General features: G+C 44.5%; 2 protein-coding genes across 15 annotated transcripts in view; one reads left to right on the top strand and one right to left on the bottom strand.

The window, feature by feature from the left end:
* The window catches only part of INTS9 (integrator complex subunit 9), a 59,756-nt gene extending 57,673 nt beyond the window's left edge, over window positions 1-2,083 (bottom strand). The window contains exon 1 of the mRNA XM_014886490.2: window positions 1,982-2,083. Coding sequence (XP_014741976.1) covers window positions 1,982-1,990 — 9 coding nt within the window. The 5' untranslated portion in view covers window positions 1,991-2,083. The remainder of the gene's footprint in view (window positions 1-1,981) is intronic.
* Window positions 2,084-2,403: 320 nt separating this feature from the next.
* The window catches only part of HMBOX1 (homeobox containing 1), a 102,945-nt gene continuing 77,849 nt past the window's right edge, over window positions 2,404-27,499 (top strand). For 5 of the 14 annotated variants that reach the window (XM_088162578.1, XM_014886497.2, XM_014886499.2 and 2 more), the window contains exon 1: window positions 2,407-2,603. The gene's annotated coding sequence lies outside the window, so the exon portion shown is untranslated. Of the gene's footprint in view, window positions 2,604-2,670; window positions 2,754-5,066; window positions 5,161-27,499 lie in introns of those variants that run through there. The other 9 variants (XM_088162579.1, XM_088162577.1, XM_088162574.1 and 6 more) reach the window with 3 other exon arrangements.

Genomic DNA, 27,499 nt, shown 5'->3' with positions numbered 1-27,499 from the left:
GAGATCCAGAGCTTTCAGTCATGTTCCTGACTGGACTAAAATGCAAGTTTTTTGTTCCAAGATTTGCTTCCAGCTTTATTCCCTTATGGCTAAAGATTGGTGCAGCCAACACACAAAGGTGCCTCACATCTTAACTCCAAAAGTCATGTAAAAAAAGACACAAAACACACAAAAGGCATAAATATGCCCAGCTCAGCTCACAGCTTTCCTGGCTGTTACAGAGAACAGAGATGGTGGCCCAAACTTGCAGCTCCAAAACACTCAGAGTTGTGCAGGTTAAAGGCAATTCAATTAAGAATTGAATTCCAATTCACTTGGAATTCCAAGTGGAGCCAACAAATCCTGCAGTGCATTCCTCAACTATTAGTATCACATGCCAGCTTAAAATCTGAGCAGAAATGAGCACTGAGATTTGCCTGTGTCAAAGGACACTGGAGTTTGCGGGAGTCTGACATTTTCACTGGATTCTGAATCAGGCCTGGAGTCAGAATCCCAGAATGGTTTGGGTTGGAAGAGACCTTGAAGCTCATCTTGTCCCAAGCCCTCTGCCATGGACAGGGAACATTCCACTGGTCCCTCTACCCTGTTCTTCCAAATTGAACCCAAATCTATGAGAAGAGAGGATGAAAAGCATCTGACTCCTCTCCTCACAACCCCAAACTCAGACACATCTCCAGAAAAATATAAGGTGAAGAATCTCACCGTATAATTCTCAATACTTGAACTTTAAAACAGGTCTAAAAATGCTCCAGTGCAGACTCCAGTTTGTATTTCCCTATTTCCCCTCCCTACCCCTTTCCTCTCTCTGTCCCTCTGCAAAACTCTAAACATTAAAAGTGCTCTGCATTTCCACTGGGGTCTTTAAATAAAGATTCCCCAGTTTGTTTTTCCCCACTGAATTCTATCAGTCTCTACAATCACACCCAGAAGTGCTTGACTTTGCAGTGTTTGTCCCACTGGTAATATTCATCCCTGCACAGATCCTTATCACACAGGTAAGATTAAGCAGGATCAAGCTCCTTGACCACCTGCCTCTGGAATTAATTGTAAACACTTCCAGAGAGAGTGGTTAAAACAGCCCAGAATCCACATTTACTTCTATGAAGCTTTGTTATAACACACTGCTCAGTGTCAAAACCAAGAGACAATCTTCAATTGAATAACGGTGTCACTTCAGATTAAATAAATCAAATATTATGCTCAGGTATGTTGAAAACTGCTTGGGTTTTCACCTCCAGACTGAGGACTGCAGCACATTGCGTGAAACTGAAATTCTTCCTGGAAAACAAAGCGGCGTCTGAATCCGAGGTCTCCAGGAAAGTTAAACAGCTCAAGAGAGGAGACCAATATCATGGGTCATGTACTTTCTGACAGAAGACTGTAATATCAGAACCAAAATTCCTGTCAGAAGCAAGGTGCAAACTGTTCCAAACTGATTTTTTTTAATTAGTATGCCCCTGTATTATCACACTGCAGATGGAAAACGTCTGTATCACAAACCACGGGGATTTATTCACGTTCCTAGCTGAGTCCACCAGAAGCCACACGTGCAGGAGGAAAACTCCACGCCAGAGACATGTTTAAGGTTAGGAAGGCTAAGAAACATTTTCTCCTCCTCCTCCAGAATCCTACTAAGATTTGATCCCATGTAACACCTCAAACAGGGGCAGCGGCCCCCCCTACACCCTCCCCACTCAGGGCCGACCCCCGCCTTCCCCCACACCTCAGGACCGACCCCTGCCCCTCCCTCAGCCCTTCCCCGCCCCAGTATCACCCTCTTTTCCCTCAGTCCACCCCTACAACTCCCTCAGGATCATCTCCTCCCCTTTTCCCTCAGGCCCCCCTCCAGCGCCTCAATCTCCCCTCACGCCTGGCGATGCTGAAACTGCGCAGCCTGGAGGCGACCCCAGGAGCCCCCCCGCCGCCGGGGGAAGGCCGAGACCCCTCCCCACCCTCATGGCCCCCCAGCCCGGGCACTCACCAGCTTCATCGCGTCCCCCGGTTCTATTTACCGGGACAATCCTGCACCCCTTCCTGCCCGCCCCGCCGAGCCCCGGGGCATCATGGGTGTTGTAGTCCCGCCCTACCCTCCGCCTTAGATAACGTCATGGCCGCCCCGAGGCATGCCGGGAGATGTAGTCCGCCCCGAGCTCAGCCCCGGCGCCCCATTGGCACGCCGCGCACCCGCGGCACGCTGGGAGTTGTAGTCCTAGCGCCGCGGGTCTCCCCGTCACCCTGGGGAGGGGGAACTACAAGTCCCAGGGTCTCACAGCTGCAGCAGGTGGGGGCTCGGATGTTGATATCAACATGGCGCTTGTCAGACAGACAAAGACAGTCGGTCTGGTGTGATTGAGCCAAAAAAAAAAAAAAAAAAAAACCAAAAAAAAAGAGAGGGAGCGGGCAAGGAGGAGGGAGCGGCAGGAGGAGCGCCGGGCGGGGAGGGGGTTGTGTCCTCGGGGGGCGTGGGGGGGCTGAGGGATTTCCTCCCCCCTATTGTTCTCGTCCCTCCGCGCCCCCCATTAATCCCCCCTCAATCTGGGGCGGGGGGACCCCCCCAGTCCAGCCGGTCCATGGTGAGGCGGAGGCGCCGGCAGCACCCAGAGGTGAGTGTCGAGGGGGGATACGGGGGGGGGAGCGGCGGTGGCGAGGGGAGGGGGCGGGCGGGTGGGTGGGCTGGAGGGAGGGAGGGCAGCGGGAAGGGGTCCCCCCTCCGCCAGCACCGCCGGGAGTCGCGCCGAGCCGGAGAGCGGGATGTGCGTGAGGGGGGCAGCCGGGGGCAGGCAGGGGTGGGCAGGGGCAGCCCCTCAGCACGGGCGGCAGAGTTGGAGCCTCGGCTTTTGGGGGGCTCCGCGAGTGCCCCCGGATCGGGGGAGGAGGAGGAGGAGGAAGGTGTCCCTGGGAGGCTGCAGCGGGAGGGCAGGGCACCTTTGGGGCTCGCTGTTCCTTCCATTTGTATATTTATTCTGATTCCTCCCATCTCCCGGGTGTGGGGCACGGAGTGGCGGCCGCGGAGCCCCCCTCAGCCTGGGTGGGTGCTGCGCTTTGGGGGTGTTCGCGTCTTGTTCGCCGCGGAGTTTTGGGGTGGGCTGGTGCGACCCCCGGCGCTCCTTGTCCCGGAGACCCCCGGGATCGGCAGGGGAAGGAGGGAGGCTCCGACCTGCGGGGATGGAGCCGGGCACGGAACCCCCTGGCTCTGCCGAGGAGCTCTGCGCTGTGCGAGGGATCTGGGAGCTCCTTTTCGGGAGCTTTGGGCCGGTGGAGGTCGGGGAAACGGGGCTCAGGGGTGCCCTAAATCCCGCCGGCTCCCAGGGTTATGAGGTCTCTGGCAGCTCCTAGGGCTTCGGAAGGTTTTCGGGGAGGGCAAAAGGCGTGAAACCAGAAGGGTGTCTGTTTGCTGGAGAGTTTAACATGGGAACGGGTGGGGGAGGAGGAGGACCCGGAGGGAAGTCATTCCCAAAATGTGCGAGGAGAGCTTGGGTGGGGTGTCAGACGCTTGTTTGTTTTGTACTTCTTGGGAAGAGGTGGGGAACAGCGGTGCAGGGTAAAGGCTTTTGTGTCCCGTGCCCGGGATGGTTTTGGGTCAGAACGGTTTGACCGCAGGAGCGATCGGGGGAGGCAGGAGATTCTGCTGGAGTGTTTGCCTCAGCTTCGGGGTTAAAACAAAACAAGAAGCGAGTGTATTTAGGTGCAGAATACACACCCGAGCCAGACCCCGCCGAGTTATTCCACCTCAGTTTTGTCTGATGGGTTCTTTCCTATTTTTTTTTTTTTTTCCCTAGTTGGTGGAGTGTCTCTTGGTATGTTTGCAGAGCACTTCTTCGGAAGCATTTTGTTCTTTGCGATAGGTCTGGAAAAGCCTTGGTTGGACGTGCTGTTTTTTCCCTAGTTTTTTCGTGTTAGGGACAAAAAAAAAGCTCTTTTGGGGGGTGGGGAAGGAAGAAGGAAGAGGAAATGAAGGTTTAAGCATGTTTGTGGAGTCGAGTCCGTCTTAATTTGCTCAAGTAACACTGGGAGTGTGATTCGGTGGCTTTTAAGTACAAAACGTTTATGAACAAAAATCTGGGGAGATTTAAACTTTGTAGGGAGGAAAGCGTTAAAGTGATGGGCAGGGAACGCGGATCTGGGAGACGCTACCTACGTCTCCCTGCTTCACACTGGTAGCGATGAAGGGAAGAAAAAAAGAAAACACTGGGGAAAAATACCCCTACAATTTGCATGAATGATGCCATGTACAATACCGGAGCGAGGAACTGTGCTCTGCAGACGATTTGTGGGCTGGCGAAAGCCTGAAGTGCCTGCTCGGGTCCCGTGATATGACTCGCTCATTTCTGCAGGGCTCATCAGGTACAGGCTCTGCTTCCTTCCTGGGATGGTGCAGCTGGCATTTGATTTCCTCCGTGGATGGGAGAGGAGGAGTCCTGTGCAGTTTTTTTCCCTGAGATGATTGCATTTTCTTTGGCCTTGCTGTACCCTGCCTCATTAGTAGGAACTGCATCTATACTTATTTACCATTATACCGTGTCCCTTGGGAAGCGGGGTGTAGTTTGGAGTAGGTATATATGGATTTATCACTCCTAACATTTTTTTTCCTCCCATCATGCTAAGACCAAATCCGTCAACAGCGGAGAGCAAACTTAATTTATTTCTGTGCTTTGCATCTCCTTTTTTACCATTTCTCTTCCAAATTGCTAAGAAAACATCTCTGAGACAGAGAGAGGGGAGAAGGAAGAAAGGGATGGAAAATATTGTGTGTGCAGGGATGCATTTGTTATCTGCATGTCCGGGAAGCACTGGGCTGGGGAAGGGCAGGGTTTGTTTCTGCATGTGAAAACTGAGGTTTGGGAATGTTCTTTTCCCCTTATGTGAAGATTATTCTTTAGCCCTGCAAGGGCCACAACTTTTTCTGTGTGGCTGACAGAATTACCCGACGAGCCTGGGCAGGAGGCTGGGAACAAGGAACTTGTGTTTCACTCCGTGCTGCCTGTTCTTCCTCCCCTCGTTCCCTTAGCACCAGTGCAAGCACCAGAACAAGCATCAGCATTTTTACTCCTGTGTCATCCCACTGTTCCGAGCAGGTCTAGACGACATTGTGGTATGCAGGCTGCCAGCTGGGTTACAGGAATGCTACCCTAGGTGAAACAGCAGGATTTTTAAGGAGTGGTAAGGAAATCTGGGAGAAAATCCTGTGTGAGTGAGGCCTGGTTATCTCTAGAACTGTTTCACTGAGCAGTGTCAAGCTACTCCCTGGGTTTATTGACCTTTCTGGACAACGTGCTTCTCTCTAGCATTGTGATTCTGATAATTCCATGCAATCAGTAGCTGGTGTCAGCTGCAGGAAGCTTATTTTTAAGGCAGTTTCTGTATGGGTCTTACTGGTCTGTTAGAAAAAAGGTATTAGAGGTTGATAGCTGTGCAGTGTTTTGAAAACTAAATATTATGGAGTGTTTATAGTGATAATCCGTAGGTTCATGGGAATGTTTGGTATGTTTTTTCATTGCTGTCTGGATTTGGGAAAAGAGTGGGGCTCTGACATTCATTTTTATACTAATTTACTTTTTAACAAAATGCATTAAGTGTGACTGTCGGGAATTGTTCTGTCATTAACTTTTGGGACTGCTCTTTTTGTGTTGTGTGTCAGTGGGGCAGGGGTGAAATTTGGGTCTTTGGGTGGAGAATTGGGAGAATTAAGAGAATTAATGAAACTGAACCATGAGGAAACTGCTGTTTCTTATACCAATGGATTTGGGAAAGTGTTTGGTTGTTTTTGTTAGAAAACAAATGAATTTTCAGGAAACAACAGTACATTTTGATCTAAAGAAAGCAACTTGTGCTTCACAGTGATTTCTGTGCAGAGCTTTTAAGGACATTACAGAATGACAGGCTACAGTATTGGCATCTGTAGCAAATCTTTTTCATCTGCAAAGTTCTAGAATTTGAAATCAAAATACTGTCAGTTTAAGAATCTTACTGCAAAAAACAGATGCCTTTGTTCCTCCTGTCCATAACTTCATGCAGCTTTTATTCTAAAGTCCCTGAAGTTGATTTCATGTTACGCTGATTTTAACAGAGCGGGGATTGGATTCTCCATACATGTCCTCGTGGGATTGGACTTTAATTATACCTATGCTGATGATATGATCTTGTGGGTTATCAATGCAGTGAGACCAATACTGTGATTACAGCAGGATTTTTAGGACATAATGAGGAGAATTTAATTTTTTTTTGAGGGGAGGTCGGTCTGACTCGTAATCCTAAAGCTGGTTTTATTTGTGAGATTAGTAATAAACTATATTTTAGCATTCTAATATTCCTGTATTGACTAAAGCTCCCTTCTGACTCGTATTAAATTAGGATGCCTGGGTAGCAAAGTGTACTAAGAGTTTGTATTTTGAACACTCAGTCATGCAAACGGGTTGTGTGATAGCTGTGAATGCAATTCCCAGGGTTAATGCTAAAGATAAGTGTTTTGACAAATGCTTTTAATTTGGGGAACAATAGAAGCAAGAATGACAGGATATGAAAAGCAAGTGCTATTTTTTGTCTCGCAGGTGGCAAACAAAGGTGTAGAGAGATCAACTTGCCCAGGTTCCTACAGGGAGTCTGCAGCAGAACTCGCAATCAGTCTGTGATCTCAAGGGTTTGTCAGGGCTTTAATCAGTTTTTCTTCCTCCCCTCGTTAATTGGCTAACTTTGACATTTTGAAAATAACATCTACAGATTATTTCTCTTTTCTCCAGTTTCAAACTTTATCGCCTGAAGTTTTTTTTGTTGTTGTTGTTTTTTTTTTCATTTTCAGTCAAGCCTTGAAAAAACAAGGTTGGAAAACTTGATCTGAGCAGCACCTCCCTGACATATGATACTATCTCCAAACAGCCCCTGACAAGTGAACCCTCTCATTGAAATCATGTGAGGAATTTTATTACTCAATTCTGAAGATCTTCTGGGGGAAAGGAGGTTGCAAACTATTAACTATGTGGTCTTCATTGCAAGTTGGCAGATAAAATGCTCTTACGTATTTGAGGCTGTCATGTGGTCCACAGCCAGAAGTAGAGAATCAGCTTTGTAGTCACTGACCAACCAAAAATTTCATCTTGTCACTATGAGAAACACATTTATTTTTGTGTTGTGCCTGCAGATTTCAAGTGAATATATCCCTTTCTTTAAACAGGCTCTTGGTTATATCCTTCCCCTCTCAACTGGGTGCTTACACAGCGTTACACTGTGGTCATATGAGCACGTGGAGGAGCTTTTATCCTTGATAACCTTAAAAAGCCTGCCGGGTTCGGGCAGCTCCCGTTCTTTGCTGTTGCAGTCGGCTTTAGCAGAGGTTTGGTGGTGGTGCAGGCTCCCCGTGTGACACTGCAGGGCTCGTGTCACAGTCCTGGAGCAGCTGCTGTGACAGTTACAGCGTTGTAAAGCCCGGCCTAATGAGGGCTGATCGATTTATGGCCGTAGCTCCTGTGGTGGCCGGAGCAGCGTGGCTCCAGTGGCTCCCACTCGATTGTTCTGGCCGAGCCACTGCCCTCCTTTGCTGTTCCATGTCAAAACAATGCTTTCTGCCTCTGTTTGTAAATCTCTAAAAGTGCTTGACAGAGGTATTACTGGTGTTTTACAGCTGGAGAAACTGAGGCCGAGTGGCTCGTGTAAAGTCACAGACTGAGGCAGCAGCACTTCGACACAGGTGTCTCCTCCCATCTGCTGCTCTTTCCATCTGTGATATATTGATATACAGTAATCTTACAAGGAATTTATTTGCTGGTCACCTGACGTGATCATTAACAATATCTAAGTCGAGAGATTATTTTTATGATGATGGGAGGATTTCCCACTGTGACTTCTGTGGCTGAACACTTACTTACTCAGTTATTTTTCTTGCTTTTAAATCCATTATATTCCATCTCCCATCAGGTCCAAAGCAGACTTTCTCCCAAGACTGTGAGGGATTCCTTTCTTTCTTGTACTGATTTTCTTCTGCTGAATTCAATAGGATTTTTTTGGTGTTGAGCTTCAGATCTATGTCAGGAATGCACAGGTGTATTTGTCACTTGTTCTACTTCAGCCCCATGTTAATGCAGGTTGAACAATCGCTGTTTTCATGTGCTTTATTAAGAATTAAATAATCTATAGCTGGTTATTCTCCCTGTCTGTGTGGAGGTGTTTCCCTTTCCCAGTTCTAAATCAAAGCTGCAGGCAGAGTCTGAAGTTCAAGTCTGCTCTTAAAACAGGGAACTGCCGTGGTGCCCCTGACAGAGTAAGCTCTGCTTTATCTTCCTGTGCAGCCAACCAGGAGCTCTGGAAGGTCAGTTCACTTTTTCCTACAGAATTCCACTCTGAACTTTCACTTCATCATCTCGTCTTGGTTTCAGTGCAATTACCAGCCTAAAACTCGTTATCAGGCAGAGCCCTTCCAGCAGGTTGTACATGAATACACCTAAATGGCTTCTGTAATAGGGCTTGACAAAGATCCCACTTCATGTGTGTGCCCATGGAATGCTGGCAGGGAGTGCTTCCAGTCTCCATTTGCCCAATGGGTGGAGTTTTGCTTCCAGGGAAGAGTTTCTTCCAGCCTGAGGAAACAAATTTTGATACCTGCCTCAAGCATAGAGGTGGCATTTTTTTGTTCCCCATATGTACAAGTTATGTTTTTAAGCTTTATTAAATTTACATGAATCTCACTCACTGCTGTCGTGGTAGATGAGATTTTAATGTTGGGTTAAGGAAGGAATTGACAAGCCAGGCATAAAAATTCTATTAATTATGTTTGGCTCTGCCCCCAGTTGAATCTTGTCCTGAGTTCCTGGTATTGGTCTTCTCCCCACTTCTGAACTTAATATTTAAGAAGCCTTTTTTTCTTTTCACTTCCTTAGCATTTTTTAGTTCAGCAGCAGGATAACTACAACTGAAACAATAGTGTAGGCTACTCTTTCAGTGGCCTTGTGAACAGCCAGTTTTGTTCTTCTGATAAGCTTTGCCCTATCAATTGGGAAGTGCAGCATATAGTCATTTCCTGCATTTCGAGCTGCCCGTTCCTTCTGAGCTCTGAGGCAAGCACTGAATCTGCTTTTTGTTCTTGCTGTGGCACTGTAATACTGATGGCAGCAGAAAGCAGTTAGTTAGTTCATCAAATACAAGCACTCTTCCTGCTTGGATATTTATTCTGACCTTTACTTTGGACAGTTTCTCTGCCATGATCAGATTCTCTGATTACAATGTCAGCTTTGACCAGAAATCTCTTTGTGATTTAACTGGCAGCGTTTGGGGGGTTTGATCAACTGGGTGTGCAGCAGCTCTGATGTGGAAGTGGTGCTCGAGTGTTGGAAAGTTCTTCCTGGCAATGAAATTTCCTTTCTAGGCTCTGCCATAAGTTTTATTTTATTTTATTACCCACGGCAAACTTTCTGAGTTGCCCGTGTTCCAGGGTAGAATATGGAAATAATCCTTTCAGGGCTGTTGAGATGCTTTTATGTTTCAGAAGTCTGTAGAGATTCTTGGCTGGCTTTTAGTGGGTGCTGCTGCTCTTGGGAATATAACCCTGGGTGTCAGAGGTGTAGTTACCCAGAATGAGAACTGGTTATTTAAGCTAATACTGATTTTTCATGGCGTAAGTGGGAGGGATAGGTAGCTGAGCAGAGTTTGCCCAACTAAAATTGCATTACATGTGATTTCTAGACATCATAGCTGGTCATTCCCTGTTTGTATTTCATGGGAGTTCCATCTGTTTGGTGAAGTGGTGCTGTTTAGTGATAAGTCTGAAAAAGAGGGAACTTGCTGAGCTTGAAACTTATTCCTCCCTCTTTAATTTCCTGGTCCACAGAAGTCGAGTCATGTTAACATATTGGAGATTCATAAAATTTAAGGTGAGAACAGATAATTAAATTGCCTTCCCTGATATGTTTTATATGCTTTGTATCACAGGCCTTTAAATTTTAATCATTTACTCTGAAACTGAGACCAGTAAATGATGTTTGGCTAAAAACAATGTGAAAGCTTTCCAGCCCTGAGTGTCCATCACTGGTAATTTCAGGCTCATCACTTCTCTTGGTAGTTATAAGTGGCTGATTTCTAATTTGAATTAGTCTAAGTTGTGCCGCTGGTTCTTGTTAGGTTTTCCTGACAAGATTAGAGCCCTTTAGTATCCAAGACTTTTCTTGCCATGAAGGTACTTACACTATGTAATCAAGTTACTTGATAGATAAGGAAACAGAGTTGAGCTTTTAAGTTTCACTCTGAGGCATTTTCTCCAGCACTCAGATCATCCGGTGATTCTTCATGGTCTCCGTTTATTTTTAACATTGTGGAGAGCAGAAAAGGTGCCTGTTCCAGCCTGTGCTTGATCCATACCAAATTCTGAGGTGCCTTTAGCCCTTTTTGCTGCACAGCCATTGAAAAGGTTCCCACAGGGAAATCCTGTTCATGAGCCTCGCTGCCCCAGCACTGACATTCTTTACTCAAGTCAAGTCTGCCATTTAGTAGTTACAGTCTGCATTTTTTAGATTATAAATTAGCCTTTGTATTCTGATGGGTTTGGCTTTCCTGAGCTAACTTAAGGCAGGTTTTCAGTCTCCTTTCTCCTGCTGTCCTTTCCTCCTAATAAAGTCCTGTTGTGCTACAGGCCTGGTGTCACTCACAGATTTTTATCTGCAGTGATAAAAATGTTGAACTGCATCAGACCTTAAATTTAGTGACAAAAAAAAAAAAAAAAAAATTAGCATGATGCAATCCCAGGAAGTAGATGAAGAGCTGGCTGACTGACAGCTCTCGGATCCGGAGCAGCCAATGTGGGTTTCCACCAGAACCAGAGTGTGCTCTGTGCATGTACCTGACTCTGCTCAACTGCATTTGTAATCTCCAAAAAACAAAGTTAGTCCTTTATCAAGACATTTAAACGTGCTGACTGGCACTACCGGTGTCCTTGTTCTCAGAATTCTTTACTGGGAAAACGCAGATTTTTTTTCTTTTCCTGTTCTTTGCCTGGATGGACACCCAGCTTACAGCTTTGCACATTTGCTCCATCCCCTAAATGAGCATTGGTGAAATAGCAACATCCACCTTGCTTGGGGTGAAAGGCCTCTTTGATGCATGGGTTTTAGGCTGATTTAAATGTTTCCCTGTTAATGGATTTGCTGGGAATCATCTTTTATTGCTGGTGAGTTAGAAGGTGCTTCATATGGCAAAGGCATGTTCCCCCAGTCTACACAAAGCTGTTCCCAGTGCTCTCAGTGATTTTTCCTTCCACTGGAAAGTTAGTGGGGTTTAAATTTTATTACTGGTACTGTGTTTGTTTTTTAAGTGAGTCTTGCACTTTGGTTGTTAAGGGAAGCATCCCCTTTTTGTTTCTGGACGTCCTCAAGTGTAAAATGGCAGCATTTTTGGGGTGGTTGTGCTGCATCTACTGCCAGATCCCATGGCATTGTGGCAGTGGTGAACTTCCCAACTTTACAAGCGGCTCCTTCTGAAGACACTCATGAATTACCCTTCAGTTCATGGGCATTATACTCATAAATACTGGTGTCACTCCTCTGTCACACTCAAGGAAATTCTGATTTATTCATAGCACTGTGCCTTCTTGCTTTTTGTTAAAAATGCAGCTGCCTTTGCTTGCTGGCTGTTCCCTTGAATTTCCCTTTTCCTGTCCCAAACTGATTTTTACTCTCTCAGTGTTGCAGCTGTAATCAGCAGTGCACAGGAATGTTGTCTTCTGCAGGAGAAGCAGTATTTTTGCCATTGGTTTTTAGGATCCTGGACAATATGGAATCTTGAAACCAAACCTCATTTAAATACCACTAAAAGGAAGAAGTAAAATATGTGGTATTTCAGGGTTTTTTTGTTTTTTTTTTTCCAAGTTGGGTGTTTTTAAGGATTTGCTCCCTATTTTGAAACCTGCAAATCCCAGGCAGATAAATTGCAGGGAAGTCGGGCAAATATCTAAAGTTTGGGATGTCTGCTTCCCTTCTGGCTATCGAGGGGGAAGCTGGCCACAGTGATAGGCTTTGAGGAAAGATTGGGAAAAGAAAGGGGAGAGCACTGAGGCACAGGATCTTGGAGGCTGGAAAGGAAACTCTGGAATAAACTGGTGCCTTTTGTACCCCTGCACTGCAGGGTGTGGAAGTGGAAGGCAAGCAAGGGGACTCAAAGCTGTGGAGTTTTGGTTATTTCATATCATGGCAGCCTCTGAGCTGAGCCAGGTTAAATCAGGATCTGATTTTCCTGTTCCTCTGCTGTCTTCTTGCAGGAGTTGTTTATTGACTGAAATTGTTTCCATATGGCTGCAATGTAGAGCTTGATTACATTAAACGTGGTGCTTTCCTGTGGCATTGCAGTGCTATGGAAAGATCATCCCTCCTTCTTTCCCCTTCCTCCATAAAACCTTGGGCTTGGAACATGGAATTTGTTCAGATATTATCTTCTTTCCCCTCTGAGGCTTGTAAAACCAGAAAACTGGGATTCAGATCTTTTTTGGGTCGTTGTATTTGATTGCTTAGGTGGGTTACCTTGGTGTATAAATGACTCATAAAATAGTTAAAATGAAGATTAAAGTGGCAGCAATGCTGGAGCTAGGCCTCCAGGGTCTTAAACACTGAACAAGCAGAAAAGTCTCTGCTTCTAAAGAGGTTTGGGACAGTCCATTTGGGTTGTATTTGTTGACACTAATGATCAATTTAAATGCTGCTCCAGGAAGGTGTTAAAATTCCTGTACTCTGGATGCTGGAAGGCAGATTCCCTGCTTATCTGGAGCCTGGAGGCTGTGTCCAGTTTGTGGGAAACAGATCTGTTTAATGGCAAATGGATGCATCTGTATCTTTGATAAGGATAAAAGCTGATTGTTGGCTAAGTTGGCTGATAAAACCAGCAATGAAGCATCTCTACCTTCTCTTTGTAATTACACCTAAACTTGAGTTCATAACCTGAATTCAAAATAAGGTTTTTTTGTTAAAAAAAATGTTTTCTGTTATAAGTAGGTTAAAATATAAAAATGCCTTTTTTCTAAAGCCTAAGCCTTTATGCTGTAATGCCTCTGTTTCTTGTAATGGACTCCAACAGAACCTTGGCATTGTATTTCCACTGCCAATATCTCAAATCAAATCAAACCAGTGGAGTGGTGGTTGTCACTCTTGGCTGAGCACATGGAATCAGAGTCTGATCAAACAGTAAACCTGGTTTTTTGACAGAAGTAGCCTCTTCTGCATATGCATAGAGAATATTTCCTTTATTTTTGTGCATTCAGATAGTTCATATCACAGCCTATTTAATTCAAAACTGAGAAACCATTTGGGAGCTGTAAATGCCGAAATACTTGTTTTCCTCCCCTAACATAAGGTGGAAAAAAGAACAATGAGGGAGGAGATTCACTAATACTAAAATCTTTCTGTGGAGGACACAGCAAGGTTCAATTCATTTAATAAAGAGAATTCATTTGTTTCCACTAAAGCATTTTAAAATGCAAACCATGTTTCTGTAACCCTTTTATGCATCCTGCACCTATGATGTATCATTCAAGATTAATAAAACTGTAATACATAAAAGCTGGCATTTTAAAATTGTTTTATAAACAGTCTGGCTAATAACCCAGGGTGGAAACTGGAATGCAGGTATGCTGCTCTTCAGGCCTGTTCCTGGCTGGAGGATGAAGCTCCAAGTTCGTTTTTTTTAAATTTAGTGGAAAATGAAAGCTTTAAGGGAAGATTTAAGCCCTGAGCACAGGTTATCCAGTGATGTTCAGGGTGGTGTTGGTCACTCTCAGGTATCTGTGACTCAAGAAAGGCTCAATGAATGTCTCTCAATAAATATCCCTCCTAATTTAAAGGTGAGCTGGCAGATTAAAGGGACACAAGTGACCATGGAGTTATCATGGCCATCTCCTCTGCTTGTCCTTAAAGGAATTGCTCCCCAATGCTTAGAGCAAAGAATGTGGGCACCTTCTCCAAATTGGGATATTTCAAGTCTTAAAATTGTGGGAGCTGCCTCCCTTTAGCCTGACTGAGACACAACACTCAGGGAGGGTGGATTTAAACCCTTCCATCCTGCTTTGTGTTTCAACACTGCTCCTTGTCCAGCATTTCCAGTATCAGGAGGAATTTCTTCATGGAAAGAGTGGTCAGGGATTGGAAGGAGCTGCCCAGGGAAGTTTGGAGTCCCTGTCCCTGGAGGTGTCCCAGGAAGGCCTGGATGTGGCACTCAGAGCTCTGGGCTGGTGATAAGGTGGGAATCAGTCACAGGTTGGACTTGATGATCTCAGAGGTCTTTTCTAACCCAAATGATTCTGGGATTTTTTTGTTTTTGTTGATGGATGGCTTGTAGACACTGTGAGGAGAGAAAGGCTGGGGATCCTGCAGCTGGATGCTTCCAGATCCTGATTTATCTGGAAAACATCTCTGCTCCCTCCCTGTTTTGCAAAACACTGTGGGAAAGGTAGGCTGGAGAAATCTTAGTTTTCTTCTGTCCCTCACACAACCCACTGGCTACGTGGGAGCAGAAATTAAGACAAGAGACATTTAATTTAAAGTGTTGTCATCTTCACAGAAAGTCACAATTTATCTTTCTTTCTCCCTGTCACAGAGCTTGTCTGTGCTACTTCTCACACATCAGAGCTGCTTTCTGCTTCTTACCCACTGCATGACCAGCTAAAACAAAAATAAAACTTCACTGCTCTGAGCCCCTCCAGAGCTGCATTCGAGGAGCAGCTTTGCACTAATGAAGTTTAGTTGGTTTGCCAGTTACTTTTGAGTGATTTCCAGAACTGCTGAAACACAATGAGCTGGTGAAGACTCTCTAGTGTATTTTGTGTGAGCTCAGATATTTGAATATGGAGTAGATGAGTACTAAATATCTGCAATTTCCATTAAATTTCGATATATTAAAGGGATAAGTCCTTAAAACAAGCTTTTACTGATGTTAGAGGCAGTGGGATTGCTCTCTGTTGGCTCTCACAAGAACTGAACTGGAACTATACTGTGGATATTGTGTTTTTAATTAGCAGATCACTGAGTTCTAGGTCCTTTCATATTTAAGAATAATTAATTCTCCATTGTTTTTGCTTCTGACAGACTTACTGTCAGCCTTCCAGAGGAGACATTGGCCCTCCTTCCAGTTATTTGACAAAATAATTTACTGTGAGTGGCCTTCCCTCCACCCCTCATGGCAGAAATTCACCTCTGGTCTCCTCCTGGGTGCTGTTTCCCAGCTCTACTTTATGCTTTCCAAATAAAACCTGCACAGGGATGGGATTGAAACACTAAAACTCCCCTTGCCCACTCCTGAAGAATTCCACAGTGCTGGCTTTCCAGTGAGCAGCGTGTGTTAAGTGTCCTGCAAATCAGTGGATGAAGAGGATGATCCTTTAGTTTTCTTCTGATGAGAATGACTTCTGACAAGGCTGCAGGCTCAGGACCATGCTGCCATTGCAGTATTATCAGTACATTTTGGCTGCAAATATGTTTTTTTTTTTTCTTTAATATTAAAGGGAGGGGTTATGACTTCTGAGCTATAATTGTGTGGAGACATTATTTGGGCAGACCTCCTAAGCTCTCCTGCATTAATTTGGATGTGCAGGATATGAGCTCTGCTCTTACAGCTGCTCAGGAGAGTTTTGGACTGTGACTGAGAAAATTGCAAAGAATTTGCAAAAGAGAAATTGCAAATTATGTGTTTTGATGTTGCACCTCGAGGTTTTTCTTGCTTGTTTTCCCTGCTGCTGTTGATGTCCTTTCTTTTGTATCCATTCTTGTACCATTTGCAGTCACAGTTCCCAATTCTAAACTTAAACCCAGTTTTGACTTAACTTTTTGGTTTTGGCCTGAGTCAGGCACCAAGCAAAAGTGATTTAGCAACACCTCCCTCGGGTTTCAGAAACCACCCTGCTGGGCCATGCCTACCCCAGGGCTCTGAGGCTGCTGGGCTTTGTAGGAAAATGTATTTTTGTAGTCCAGTCATTACCCCAGCACCAACCTAAATCCAGGTGGATCATCATGTTCCTGCACAGTTATTTTTGGAGCAGGTTGCACTGGAAAATTGCACTTAAGGCAGGGGTTACAGTCGACAAGCTCCAGAGGTGCTGTCCAACCTCTGCAGTTCTGTGGTCTGTGCAAAGGGGGAAATTAAACTGGTAATTTTCATGGAGATACATCCATTGTGCTTTTCATCCTGTCCCGTTCTCTCTCTCACCTTATTTTTGAAAAGGGAAGCTTTTCAAGTGTTTTACTGTAGTTTTTAAAGACACGTAACTCTTACTGAATTGAGCTGTGGCTGATAAAGAGGAGACTTAGAATGCAGTTGTTCAATTGGCATTTTACACGGTAGACTTTGAAATTGGGGATTGAGTGAGGCTCCTGCTTTGCTGCTCTTTTTCTGCAGGGCAGCAGTGGTACAAAAATAAGGGGGTATGTCCTGAGAGTGTTGCAGGTCTGTAACTCTGCATTCGGGCAGCTATAAAATAATGTTTATGCAAGAAGTGCAAAACCCAGCATAGGAGCTGAGTTCAGTTAAAATCAGGTGTAAGGAAAATGCTGTTGGGGTCACACCAGAAATTTGCCTTATCTCTGGCTGAGGAGAGCCTGGAAGAACAAAATAAACATTTGAGGCCTCCCTAGCACATCCTTGCAGCCATTCTCACAGTGTGCTTGCAGGTGTGCTGGATAATCTCTGTGTCCCCCCTTTTCCACCCAGATGTGCTTGATCCTGAGCCATGTCCATTGCAGTGTTTTCCCCTGCTGAATGTCCCATACCTTGAGGCCAGGCAGCCCTTGTGAAGGGAGGTGCTGTTAGTTCAGTTCCTAGTGAGCAAGTATCCTTAATTTCTAATTTAAGTCACTTTTTTTTTTTTTCCAATTTGGCTTGTTTTATTCTTTTTGTTGTCCTTTCAATCCCTGTTCAGTCCTGTGCCACTTTAAGCATGAACAAATAAAGTATTTAAACTCTGTGGGGTGAATACTGAGTCCTTCCCATTCCCATCCTCACCAATGTGTTCACAGGGCTGTTTAATAACTCTTGGTTCATGTGGAATCAATTGGAGAACATGGACATGTGTGTAACTTCACGGTCTGACAGGAATAAGGAATAGTTTAGCTGCAAGTGATTTGGGGAGTGTTCAAAGTTTTGAGCCAACAAAACCCTGCAAGTGCTCAGCCCTAGCAGGGAGGGGAGGACAGGACACAATTTGGGTTTCTGGTGGATTTGCATCCAGAAAAACACACCTGGCTGTGTCCAGAGTGACACAAACCCCGGGGGAAGAGGGCAGGGAATGGCTTCTCTCCATTTTGGGCTCTCTCCAAACATCTCTTGGACTCTCAGTTACTGTTTAACTCCAGCTCTGTGTACTCTTCATACACAGGGACTAAGTCTGCTGTCATTTGGAAAATGAAGGTTTTTTTCTTACCTGTCAGTGTCTTTTTGGTGTGGTGTGATTGCTATTTGCCTGTCATTTCTCTAACTTGTAAAGCTGTCTCCAGTGTATGCAGTTTTATATCCCATTAGCTCACTCTTTCTCATCTTATCACACAGCACTGTAATCATCTGTCCTCTTTTTACCCCCAAATACTGGCTTTAAATACTGTTTTCTAAAAACCTTCCTCCTAAAAACTGCCTCTGTGTGACACTTTCCTTGCATACAGTGATACATGTAAGACAAGGAATCTCATATTTATTTTATTGTAATTTTTTTTTCCTAGATAATGTATTTGATAGTTGTGGTTTTTGGAGCCTCCTAATTTACCTAAAAAGTTATTTTTTATAGGGGATGTGTTAACACACTGTTTCAAGTGCTGTACAGTAGTAGTGATTCTTTAGCAGGGAAGGAGCTGAAAGCAAAGGAAGTTCTGTGAGTTGCATCACTGAAAGCACAAGGGTTAATTTTTTTTTTTTTTGCCAGTTAAGTCTGTTTCCTGCTTTTACTTTAATGTCTGCATATAAAAAGATTTTGGTTTCTTTGTCCCTTTGCACTTGAACTAGAAACTGTAATCTATTTGTGGTGCATCGTAGAGAAGTTATTTTTTTTAGTACTTTTGGTTTAACAGTTTCTCTGTAGAGAAAAAAAAAAACCAGATTGAAGCATCCTTCCAGTGAAATATAAAATGAGAGGATTGTGATATCTGAATTTAGCAATGCCTCTGTTAATAGGACCAAAGATGACCAACCAGATTGAATGATCCCTTATCCCTCTGTTTTGGAGAGAGCCAGGCTGAAGAGAATAATCTACAAATAAATGGCTGGAAATGACATTTGCATTTCTCCTTGTAAGAAGTTGGTAACAGTTCTACAAGGAATGGATTAGAAATGAGTTTTCTTAACCTGTAATGAGTAGGGAGCTTAAATTTCATTGCTGCTGAGGATTTCTAGCCAAAGAGTTCTGTTTTACAGCTGTTATTAAAAATTTATGGGGCAGTTCGAGATCAAAGCAAATATATTTTTTCTTTATTATGTAAACTTGCCTTTGTGCAACATATGCATTGCATCTATATAGTTTAGGCAGGATTTTTTGTTCTAGCAAAGGCAAACAGCCTTTACATGGTGCAGTTATACCCCAGTGACTAATGGTGGTTTGATTCTCTCTCTTCATTCCTTCTTTGCCAAGTAACTCAGGAGAAGTGAGGTGCTGCACTTGCCTTGTTTCCTGGTGGAAATCTTCTGTACTTTGCTTCATACTGAGGTTTTGTTACAGCTTGTTTTTTCAGTGTTCCACATAAGCCAGATTTCCCACTGGTGTGCTGAAGGACTTCCTTGGACTGACTACCTTTCACATCTTAAAGTCCAGACCTGAAAATATTTATAGAGATATTTAACCTTATGGGGTGGATCACCTCACAGTCAGGGCTTTAGGCTACAGGAGGTTTTTAGGAAGGGGGTGGCCTGACTTTTGTGCCACATTCCAGGTACCAGGCTCCTTATAAATGCCTTTTGTTCATTCATATTTCTTCTCTGAATATCTTCTTGCCCTCCATTCCCACCTTGCTGCACATGAAAGCAAACTGTCAATATTAGCATCTTCTATCAAATTTTTAGAGTGTGGGGTTATTTTGTATGCTAGCTTTGAGGATTTATTGGTTTTCTATCTCTAATTTTACCAGGACCTGCGATCTCATTTTCAAAGTGAAAGCCTGGACATGAACCCTGATGGTTCCAGTTGGAGAAGACAACTGGAAACACAAAAAACTCAGGATCATTAAGGCTGGAAAAAACCTAAGAGATCAAGTCCAAGCTGTGACTGATCCCCACCCTGTCACCCAGCCCAGAGCACTGAGTGCCACATCCAGGCCTTGCTTGGAGACCTCCAAACCTCCCTGGTACTCCCTTCCAATGCCTGACCACCCTTTCCATGAAGAAATTCTTCCTGAACCTGCCCTGGCACAGCTTGAGGCTCTGTCCTGTTGCCATGTCACGTTTTCTGAAGGGCTGTGGTTGCTGTACTCAAGCATCTCATAGAGATTCACTCATTCCAGTTCTTCTTTGATTCATGTTCCTTGTTTCCCACTTCTGTCCCCTGTTCCCAGCTGCCTGGTGGTCTCTGAGCTCTCACATGAGCCTCTGCTTTTTCACTTATTGGGGTTTGTGTGCACAGCCCTGGGTGTAGCTGAGCCCTTGGTGTGCTGTTACTTTAAAGCACTGATAAAAAGACTGTAGAATAAGGGAATCAGGGAGGGAAGGCAAAAATCTGAAAAGCTGCTGGATCTTAAAGATTAATCAGCCTGGTTTAAATAGCAAGCAAAGCTACAAACAGCCTTTTCTACCCAGCGTGCTTTCTTCCATTGCTTTTGCAAAGTTGTTTCTCCAGGGGAAGATTTCAGGCTCCATAAGGCTTGTGTTCTTATATTAGTGTCAGGACAAGGGCTAAGATTATTTGTGTGAATATGTACAAACAATTCAATTACCTGGGGTTCTTTTCACGCGTTCTCCCCGGTGGAATTATGGCCTCGTATTGCATGATGGTGTATCTATTCCTGTTCTTACAGGTCTGTGTTTACAAACTCGGGCCAAGGAGCTCCTGTGCATGAGCTGAGAGAAAGAGAAGTCAGTGTAAATGACAGCCTGTGACACAAAACCAGCCCTATTTATAAATATAATGAAGGATACACAGCAGTGCTCTCACAGAAGGGGTAAAGGCAGACCTAGGGTTGCTGTAACGTGGGTGGGTTTGTGGGGCTTTTTGTCTTTTTTTTCCTTTGAAGAGCAAATACCCCCACATCTGTGAACAGCTTCCTGCACCCTTTTAACTCACAAAGATTTGATTCAGTTGTGCTGCAGGCAAGGAAGTGATATGAGCAACCTGGAAGATGGGGGCAGCTCCTAGAACACATCATCCCCCTGCCCTGCCCTGGCAGCCACTTCTCCTCCCTTTGCTGGGCCTTTGCAGCTCCTCTCCCTCCTGGTTTGTCTGCTTCCCTAATCAGGCTCAAAGAAGGGCTGTAAAACTGTGATGGGGGAGGTGGAGAGTAAAGGAAGCAGGTAGAAATGATAATTTATTCCTTTACATTTTCTCCTCTTTTCCAAATTGATTACCAGTTGTGCTTACAAAGCACCATTTACAACAGAAATCAAACCCAAGGAGGTCTCGTTCAGATCTGGATCAAACAGCAACTTTCCATATTGGTGGTACTGACTTACTGTCTCCTGGTGGACTGTAAGGAGTTAGAAAAAGGTCCCTGAAATAATTGCAGCAAATGTGAATGTTCTTTCTCCTGGGCATGTTCTCAAGTGCTGTGTGTTCTCAAGTGTTGCTGGGATTGTCTGAGAAGCAGAAGTGATGCAGGTTTTTATCAATATTTGTAATTAAGAAAATGTTCTGGTGAAAATGGTGAGTGGTTTTATGAGTCTGCTGTGTCTTGTAGTATTAGTGGGATACAAGGTAGCCCATGGAGCTGTTTGGAAAAAGTTGGACTTTTTTTAAGGTTAAGAAACGAGATCCTGGCGCAAGGCAAAGGGAAGAAGTGCTGTACACAGCAGCCAGGGTGGACAGGGCATATGAGATTGTTGTGCCTGTAAAGTTGATGTGTTTTGCCACCATCAGAGGTTGAGATGAGAATTAATAGTTTCCAGTGTGCTCTGGTGATGGAAATATGTATATATATGTGTATATATATGAGTTACAACTGGAAGTGTGTATTCATTTGATAGCATTTAATACAAGATTGGAGTTTATGTTTAGAGAGATAAAAGAGCTTTTTTTATCTCACCCCATGAAAAGCAGAGTGAGAAGGGCAAGAGGGCAGGTGGAAGCTGGACTGGATGGACTGGGAGGACTTTTTGTGGGACAGTGGGGCCCAGGAAAGTGGTGCTCCAGCATCCTGCCACTGTGGCAAAGTGAAACATCAGCGGTGATAAGTGATGAAGGGAGAAGATTTTGTGGTGGTTGGACATTTATTAGGAAGGATTTTTGCCTTAGAGAGGCTTAAATCGTGATATCCATCAAAGAGTGGTTATTAGATCACCTGGCAAGCAAGAGAAAATAAGGAAAAACAAGAAATTGTGTTTCCTAGCACTCAATGTCCTGTTGCTTCCCTAGTCACGATTTTTTGGGGAAAATTGTTTTTGCTGAATAGTGGATTCTCAGACAGCAGTTAAGGGAGAAGAAGACTATTGCTTTTATTTGAAACATCTTGGAAAGGAAACAGTCTTAAAGGCAACAATAAATGTTCTGGCATAATGCAGACTAAACCATCCTTAAAACAAGTCTATATCCATCACTCTGATATACTGGAGTCCCAGTCTGCTGATTTGATGTCAGGATGATGAATGATGACCTTTTATTATTTATTTATTTTAAGGTTTAGTTGCAGACTTCATGTTTTTATAAAGTAGCTCTGGATTTGGTTGTGAGGTTTATGGAATGGCTGGGAGAAGCTTATGGATTTGGAGCACAAGTGGGTGGCTTCTTTTCCTGTATTTGGGTATATTTTATGTACACCCAAATGCATTTGTATGTACATAGAATTTATGTTTATTTCTATGTACACACCTTACACTGGGTGAAATTACAACCAGGTATAAATCACTTTTACTTCTGTGCAGGGCAGTGGTTAGAGGTCAATTTGTGGGTGCTGCCTCCTATGCTCAGCAGGGCTCCCACGTGTGGAGACACAAATTTAAGCTGATAGGGAACCAATTTCAGGTGAAGCTTTGTGAGGCACTCACAGTGACACTCGGGTTGTGCAGATTTATTTAAATTGCTCTGAGGTCTGGTTTAATCCTTTCAATTTGTGTAGACAAGGCCATTGGAGAACATCCCTGAAAATACCCTGCAAATGCTGTGCACAGCAAACACGGTGCTCCAGTTGTGCCAGGCCATTTCAGCCCTGGGATACCATGGGATGTGTTCAAACCCCATTGCCTGCTCTGTGTCCCAGCAGAGCTCAGTGCTGCAGTGTTCACCTGTGCAAGGAATCATGGAATGGTTTGGGTGGGGAGGTTTATTTAAAGCTCATCCCATTCTATCCCCTGCCATGGGCAGGGACACCTCCCACTACCCCAGGTTACTCTGTCCAGCCTGGCCTTGGACACTTCCAGGGATCCAGACACAGCAACAGCTTCTCTGGGTACCCTGTGCCAGGGCCTCACCATCCTCACACCCAGGAATTCCTTCCCAATATCCCATCCATCCCTGCCCTCTGGCAGTGGGAAGCCTTTTCCTGTGTCCTGTCCCTCCAGGCCTTGTCCCCAGTCCCTCTCCAGCTCTCCTGGAGCCCCTTTAGGCTCTGCAAGGGGCTCTGAGCTCTCCCTGGAGCCTTCTCCTCTCCAGGTGAGCACCCCCAGCTCTCCCAGCCTGGTTCCAGAGCAGAGGGGCTCCAGCCCTTGGAGCATCTCCACGGCCTCCTCTGGACTCTCTCCAGCAGCTCCACCTCCTTCTGCTGTTGGATCTGGAGGCAGCTCTGCAGGTGGGGGTCTCACCTGAGCAGGGCAGAGGGACAGGATCCCCCCATCCCCTGCTGCCCACACTGGGGGATCAGCCCAGGCCATGGGGCAGTTCTGGGATGTGAGAGCTCATGGATGGGGCATGTCCAGCCTCTCATCCTCCAGCACCCCCAGCTCCTTCTCCTCAAGGCTGCTTTGTATTTAGTCAGATATCAATGGAAAGGTTGCACATTCCTGGTCATTTGTTTTAAAATAAAACTCTCCTAAACGACTCTTCTGACCAAAAAACACAAGTTTTTTGTCCTCTTTGAGTTTGTCAGTGTGGCTGTTGGAAAGCTTTGGCCTTGGCTTGTGATATTGTTGATGTCTCATCTTGGTGTCTCGAATAGATCTGATACAAAATTTCATCAATTGCCTTATTCTTCATTTAGGCTAAAACCTTCTCTACTTCTTGACAGTGAGTAAATTGCCTTCTAAATTTCTTGATATTGCTTTTACAGCTTCCTAGTGTGGAAGTGACCAACTCTGCTTGCTCACAGCAGTTTGATAATTTCTAAACAACTTACTACACCTCTTTGAATATTTCCTTTATATTCCATGTGCTACAAACTCATGCCCAACCCCTTCCAGTTCATATTTTTAGAAGGTGATCAGAAAAAGTGATTTGGTTTTAATTTGCATGTTTTTTCCTAAAGGAATGATGCATTTGCTTACTGAAGTAATACTCAAGACCCAAATTCCTCTGGTTGTCCTCTCCCAGCATTTCCTTTTCTCCTCTTCCCTTAGCTGCTCAGAGCAGAAGCAGGTTTGTCTCCCAGCTAGATAAGATCCATGAAATCCATCCCAGAAGTTCTTTTCCTCCAATAAATGCATCCCATGGACCTGAGTGTGGCTTCAGAGGGTGGGGAATTGTACAAAGTTAACACTGCAGCACGTGGATCGATGCAAATCAAAGTGGTTTAAAAAGCAGGAAGGAAACTTTGGTTTGAATAATTGATCCTTACTTTTGTTTTTCACTTGTATTTCTTGGGCTTTGCTGAGAACTTCAGGGTTTTGTAGCAGGTGTCAGGATGTAACCTGAGCAATTACATTGCTTCCTATACATTTATTACATGCTGAATTAGAACATGGTTAATCCTGCATATTTCCCAGTTGATTCCTATTTAAAGTCATGTCAAGCTCCATTTGGATGGAAACTAATTCAATTCAAAGTGCAGTTTTACTTGATGTTAAGGCTGTGTTACACTTCTGTCAAAATACAGCTTTTCTTCTAAAATACATTTATTAAATACAGTGAGTCTTGCTAAGCTAAATTTCACCTAATTTCTGGTTACCTTGTCCTTCAAAACCATAGAGCTGGCAGAGCTCATCAACTTACCTTATTTTTATTCCTCATTTAAAAGCGAGAAACTGTTTTTCCTGCTTTCTGAATTCCCAACTGATTTCTCAACTTTGAAAGCTGCAGTCATTGAACTGAGCTAAATAAGCAAAGTAAAAAGAAAATGTTTGTTCTTTTGTACTTGCAGACAAGGATTCTGCCTGAAAGATGGGTTGGCACTTCATCAGACACTGGTTCCCAGTGCTTACCAAGTGACTTCCACTGCCTCACTGCCTTGAGATTCTTCTCCCTTGGAAAATTTTTTTGCAAAATACGCATCTTAAAATCGTTTTTCTAATTTAAATTATTTCAAATTAGAAAGTCATTTTCAAGCTTTTATTTTTAAACTGCATGACTTTGCAGTGATGCAGATGCACCTTTGCTTGTGAGTATTGCAGCTGTGTTTGTGAAGTCAAGGGCACGTGTGGTGGCAGCCCCAGCCTTGCTCCGTGGATATCCTTGAGCTGGATGTGGGATTGGCATCCTGCTGCTGCTGCTGCCTGGGGATTGGTGAACACACAGCCCAGCACTGCTGTGCCTGCTCTAGGACTTCATTTCCCAAATTTGGGTGCTCCTCTGAGATCAGCCTTTCAGTGGGATGGACTAGGCAGTCATTGAACTGGAATCACAGAGTGGTTTGGGGTGGAAGGGACCTTAAAGCTCATCCAGTGCCACCCCCTGCCATGGGCAGGGACACCTTCCACTATCCCAGGTTGCTCCAAGCCCCATCCAGCCTGGCCTTGGACACTTCCAGGGATCCAGGGGCAGCCACAGCTTCTCTGGGCACCCTGTGCCAGGACCTCCCCACCCTCCCAGGGAACAATTCCATCCCAATATCCCATCCATCCCTGCCCTCTGGCAGTGGGAAGCCATTCCCCCTTTCCCTGTCTCTCAAGGCCTGTGTACCAAGTGCCTCTCCAGCCTTCTTGGAGCCCCATTAGGGTCTGGAAGGGGCTCTGAGCTCTCCCTGGATCCTTCTCTTCTCCAGGTGAGCACCCCCAGCTCTCCCAGCCTGGCTCCAGAGCAGAGGGGCTCCAGCCCTGTCCAGCCTGGCCTGGAACACTTCAGGGATGGGGAGTCAGTCCATAACCTCCCTGGGCAGCCTGAGCCAGGGACTCACCCCCGCCTCAGAGAGAGAGGTGATGCTGTCCTGGAGCTGCAGAGTGAAAAACTCTGGGTATTGCCCAGTTTTGAGTATTCCAGGGATTTTTTCCTTGAGGGGAAAGACCCTACAAGTAAGAATGTATTCATGGCATGTCTGGACTTCAAAAATACCTGAAATAATATGCTGAGCGTGAGCTCTTAATATGTAGTGTCTGTGTGAAAGCCTTTAGCTGTTTCAATAACAGGATTTGGTTTGACTTCTTTCTTGTTCCTGCTCCAAAGTTCTTCAGATGAGTCCCTGGAAGATTGGTGGGAAGGAACTTCCTAAATTGTTCCTGCTGCAGGATCCACGTCCATGGCCTGTGCTCACTGGCTGACAAGGCTCTGCTGGCTATTTTGAGCTCGTTTATCTTTGTAGATAATGCTTGTCCTGGCATCATTCGTTGCACTCCTTTAACTTTTAAAGGCTCTAAATGTGAGTTAAACATAGACCATCTACTTCTAAATCCTTCTTTTGTGCTCACGTGAGACATTAGAGGCAGCAGCAGTGTAGAATTGGGATGGTTTGAGTAGGAAGGGACATTAAAGCTCATCCCATTCCATCCCCCTGTCACAGGCAGGGACACCTTTCACTATCCCAGGTTGCTCCAAGCCCTGTCCAACCTGGCCTTGGACATTTCCAGGGATGGGGCAGCTTCTCTGGGCGTGTCCTTTTCCTGACAAAGCAGTGCGACTTTGGCAGGTGGCAGAGCTGTAAAGGTTAAAATTGGAATTACTGTGTAGAAGAATAATTTCTTATTCAGAAATGGTTTAACTCTGCTGAAGGCAAGGCAGGCAAGTCTCCCTGCAGTCTCTTGAGCAGGAGCTCTGCTTGCAAAAAGAGCATCCTCGACAGATGCAGCTTCTGTGCAGTAGTTAAAAATAAATTGTGAGCAGTTTAACAAGAGAAAAAAAGGTTGGGAAACAAATCTGGGCATCAGTTTATGACAACTCTGGTTTTCTGAGTGCATTGGGGAGTGAATTTTTAAGATCTTGAGGCAGGAAGTGTCTGTACACAGCCATAAGAGCAGCTTCTGCTTGCTTTTTGGGATATTAACTTTTCCTGTTCCTTAGGTCTGTGCTGTTTGCTCTCCTGAAGAGAGCTAAGCTCCATCTTTTTAAAAATGGGGAAAATGCTGTTTGCTACACACAGGGATTTGAGGTAGGGTTTTTTTGGTGGTTTGTCCAGCTAGGATATTTTGGGTCAGCATAATAATCTAGTATTTATAAAGTTAGGGGTTTTTTTTCAGTGTTGAAGAAAAAAGTGCCTTTAGTATGATCTGAGTTTTGTCATCTAAAAATGTTGTCATTTCCTATTGCATATTTTGTTTTATTTACCAATTAGTGATAACTGACTAGATCATAAATACATAGATTTTGATAAAGCTCCATCACTGTTTTCATTCCTTCCCTCTTAGTTTGAAGTCAAAAGCATAAAGCTGCTTAGGGTCTATAGCTTCCTGGTTTTCTTAGGAACAGAATTCTTTTTCTTCCACTGTTTTTTGTGTGTTGGAGATATCATTTAAGTTCTGATCTTGAAAATGCTGAAGTATACTGGTAATCCTGCTAAATCCACTTTGAATCTCCCAAGTGGAAAAGCTCAGTCAGGGCCAGTCGTTCTCTAACCAAGAACTTTCCAGCATGGTAACTTTAGATGGAGAAGCTGCAGCACTATTTAATCTTTAAAGTACTGTAATACTTTAAAATGTATTGTAATTGGATCAAAGTGACCAGGATACAGTTATTGGCTTTGTGCTGTTACGTTAAAATGTTTGCTTTTAAAAAAATAAAACTGCCGGGTACTTGAGACAGTCATGTTTTTGTGTATGCCAATAAAATAGGTAAAAGCACTCAGTGGTTATTTTTTGTTTTTGAGAGCTGTTATTTGCATAAAATGTTGTGTGAGCAGAGCATTGTTTGAATTCTTAGTAGATTCATGTGTTTGAAAATTCATAGAATGCCAGAAGGTTTGGGTTGGAAGGGACATTAAAACTCACCCCATTCCAACCTCCCTGCCATGGGCAGGGACCCCTTCCACTATCCCAGGTTGCTCCAGTCTCCATCCACCCTGGTCTTGGACACTTCCAGGGATCCAGAGGCAGCCACAGCTTCTCTGGGAAATTCATTCCAGCCCCTCATCAC

The sequence above is a fragment of the Sturnus vulgaris genome, chromosome 3 (genome assembly GCF_052056855.1).
Source record: "Sturnus vulgaris isolate bStuVul1 chromosome 3, bStuVul1.hap1, whole genome shotgun sequence".
Classification (NCBI taxonomy): Eukaryota; Metazoa; Chordata; class Aves; order Passeriformes; family Sturnidae; genus Sturnus; species Sturnus vulgaris.
Note: the sequence above shows the minus strand (reverse complement) of the source record. Positions and strands in the feature narration are given on the sequence as shown.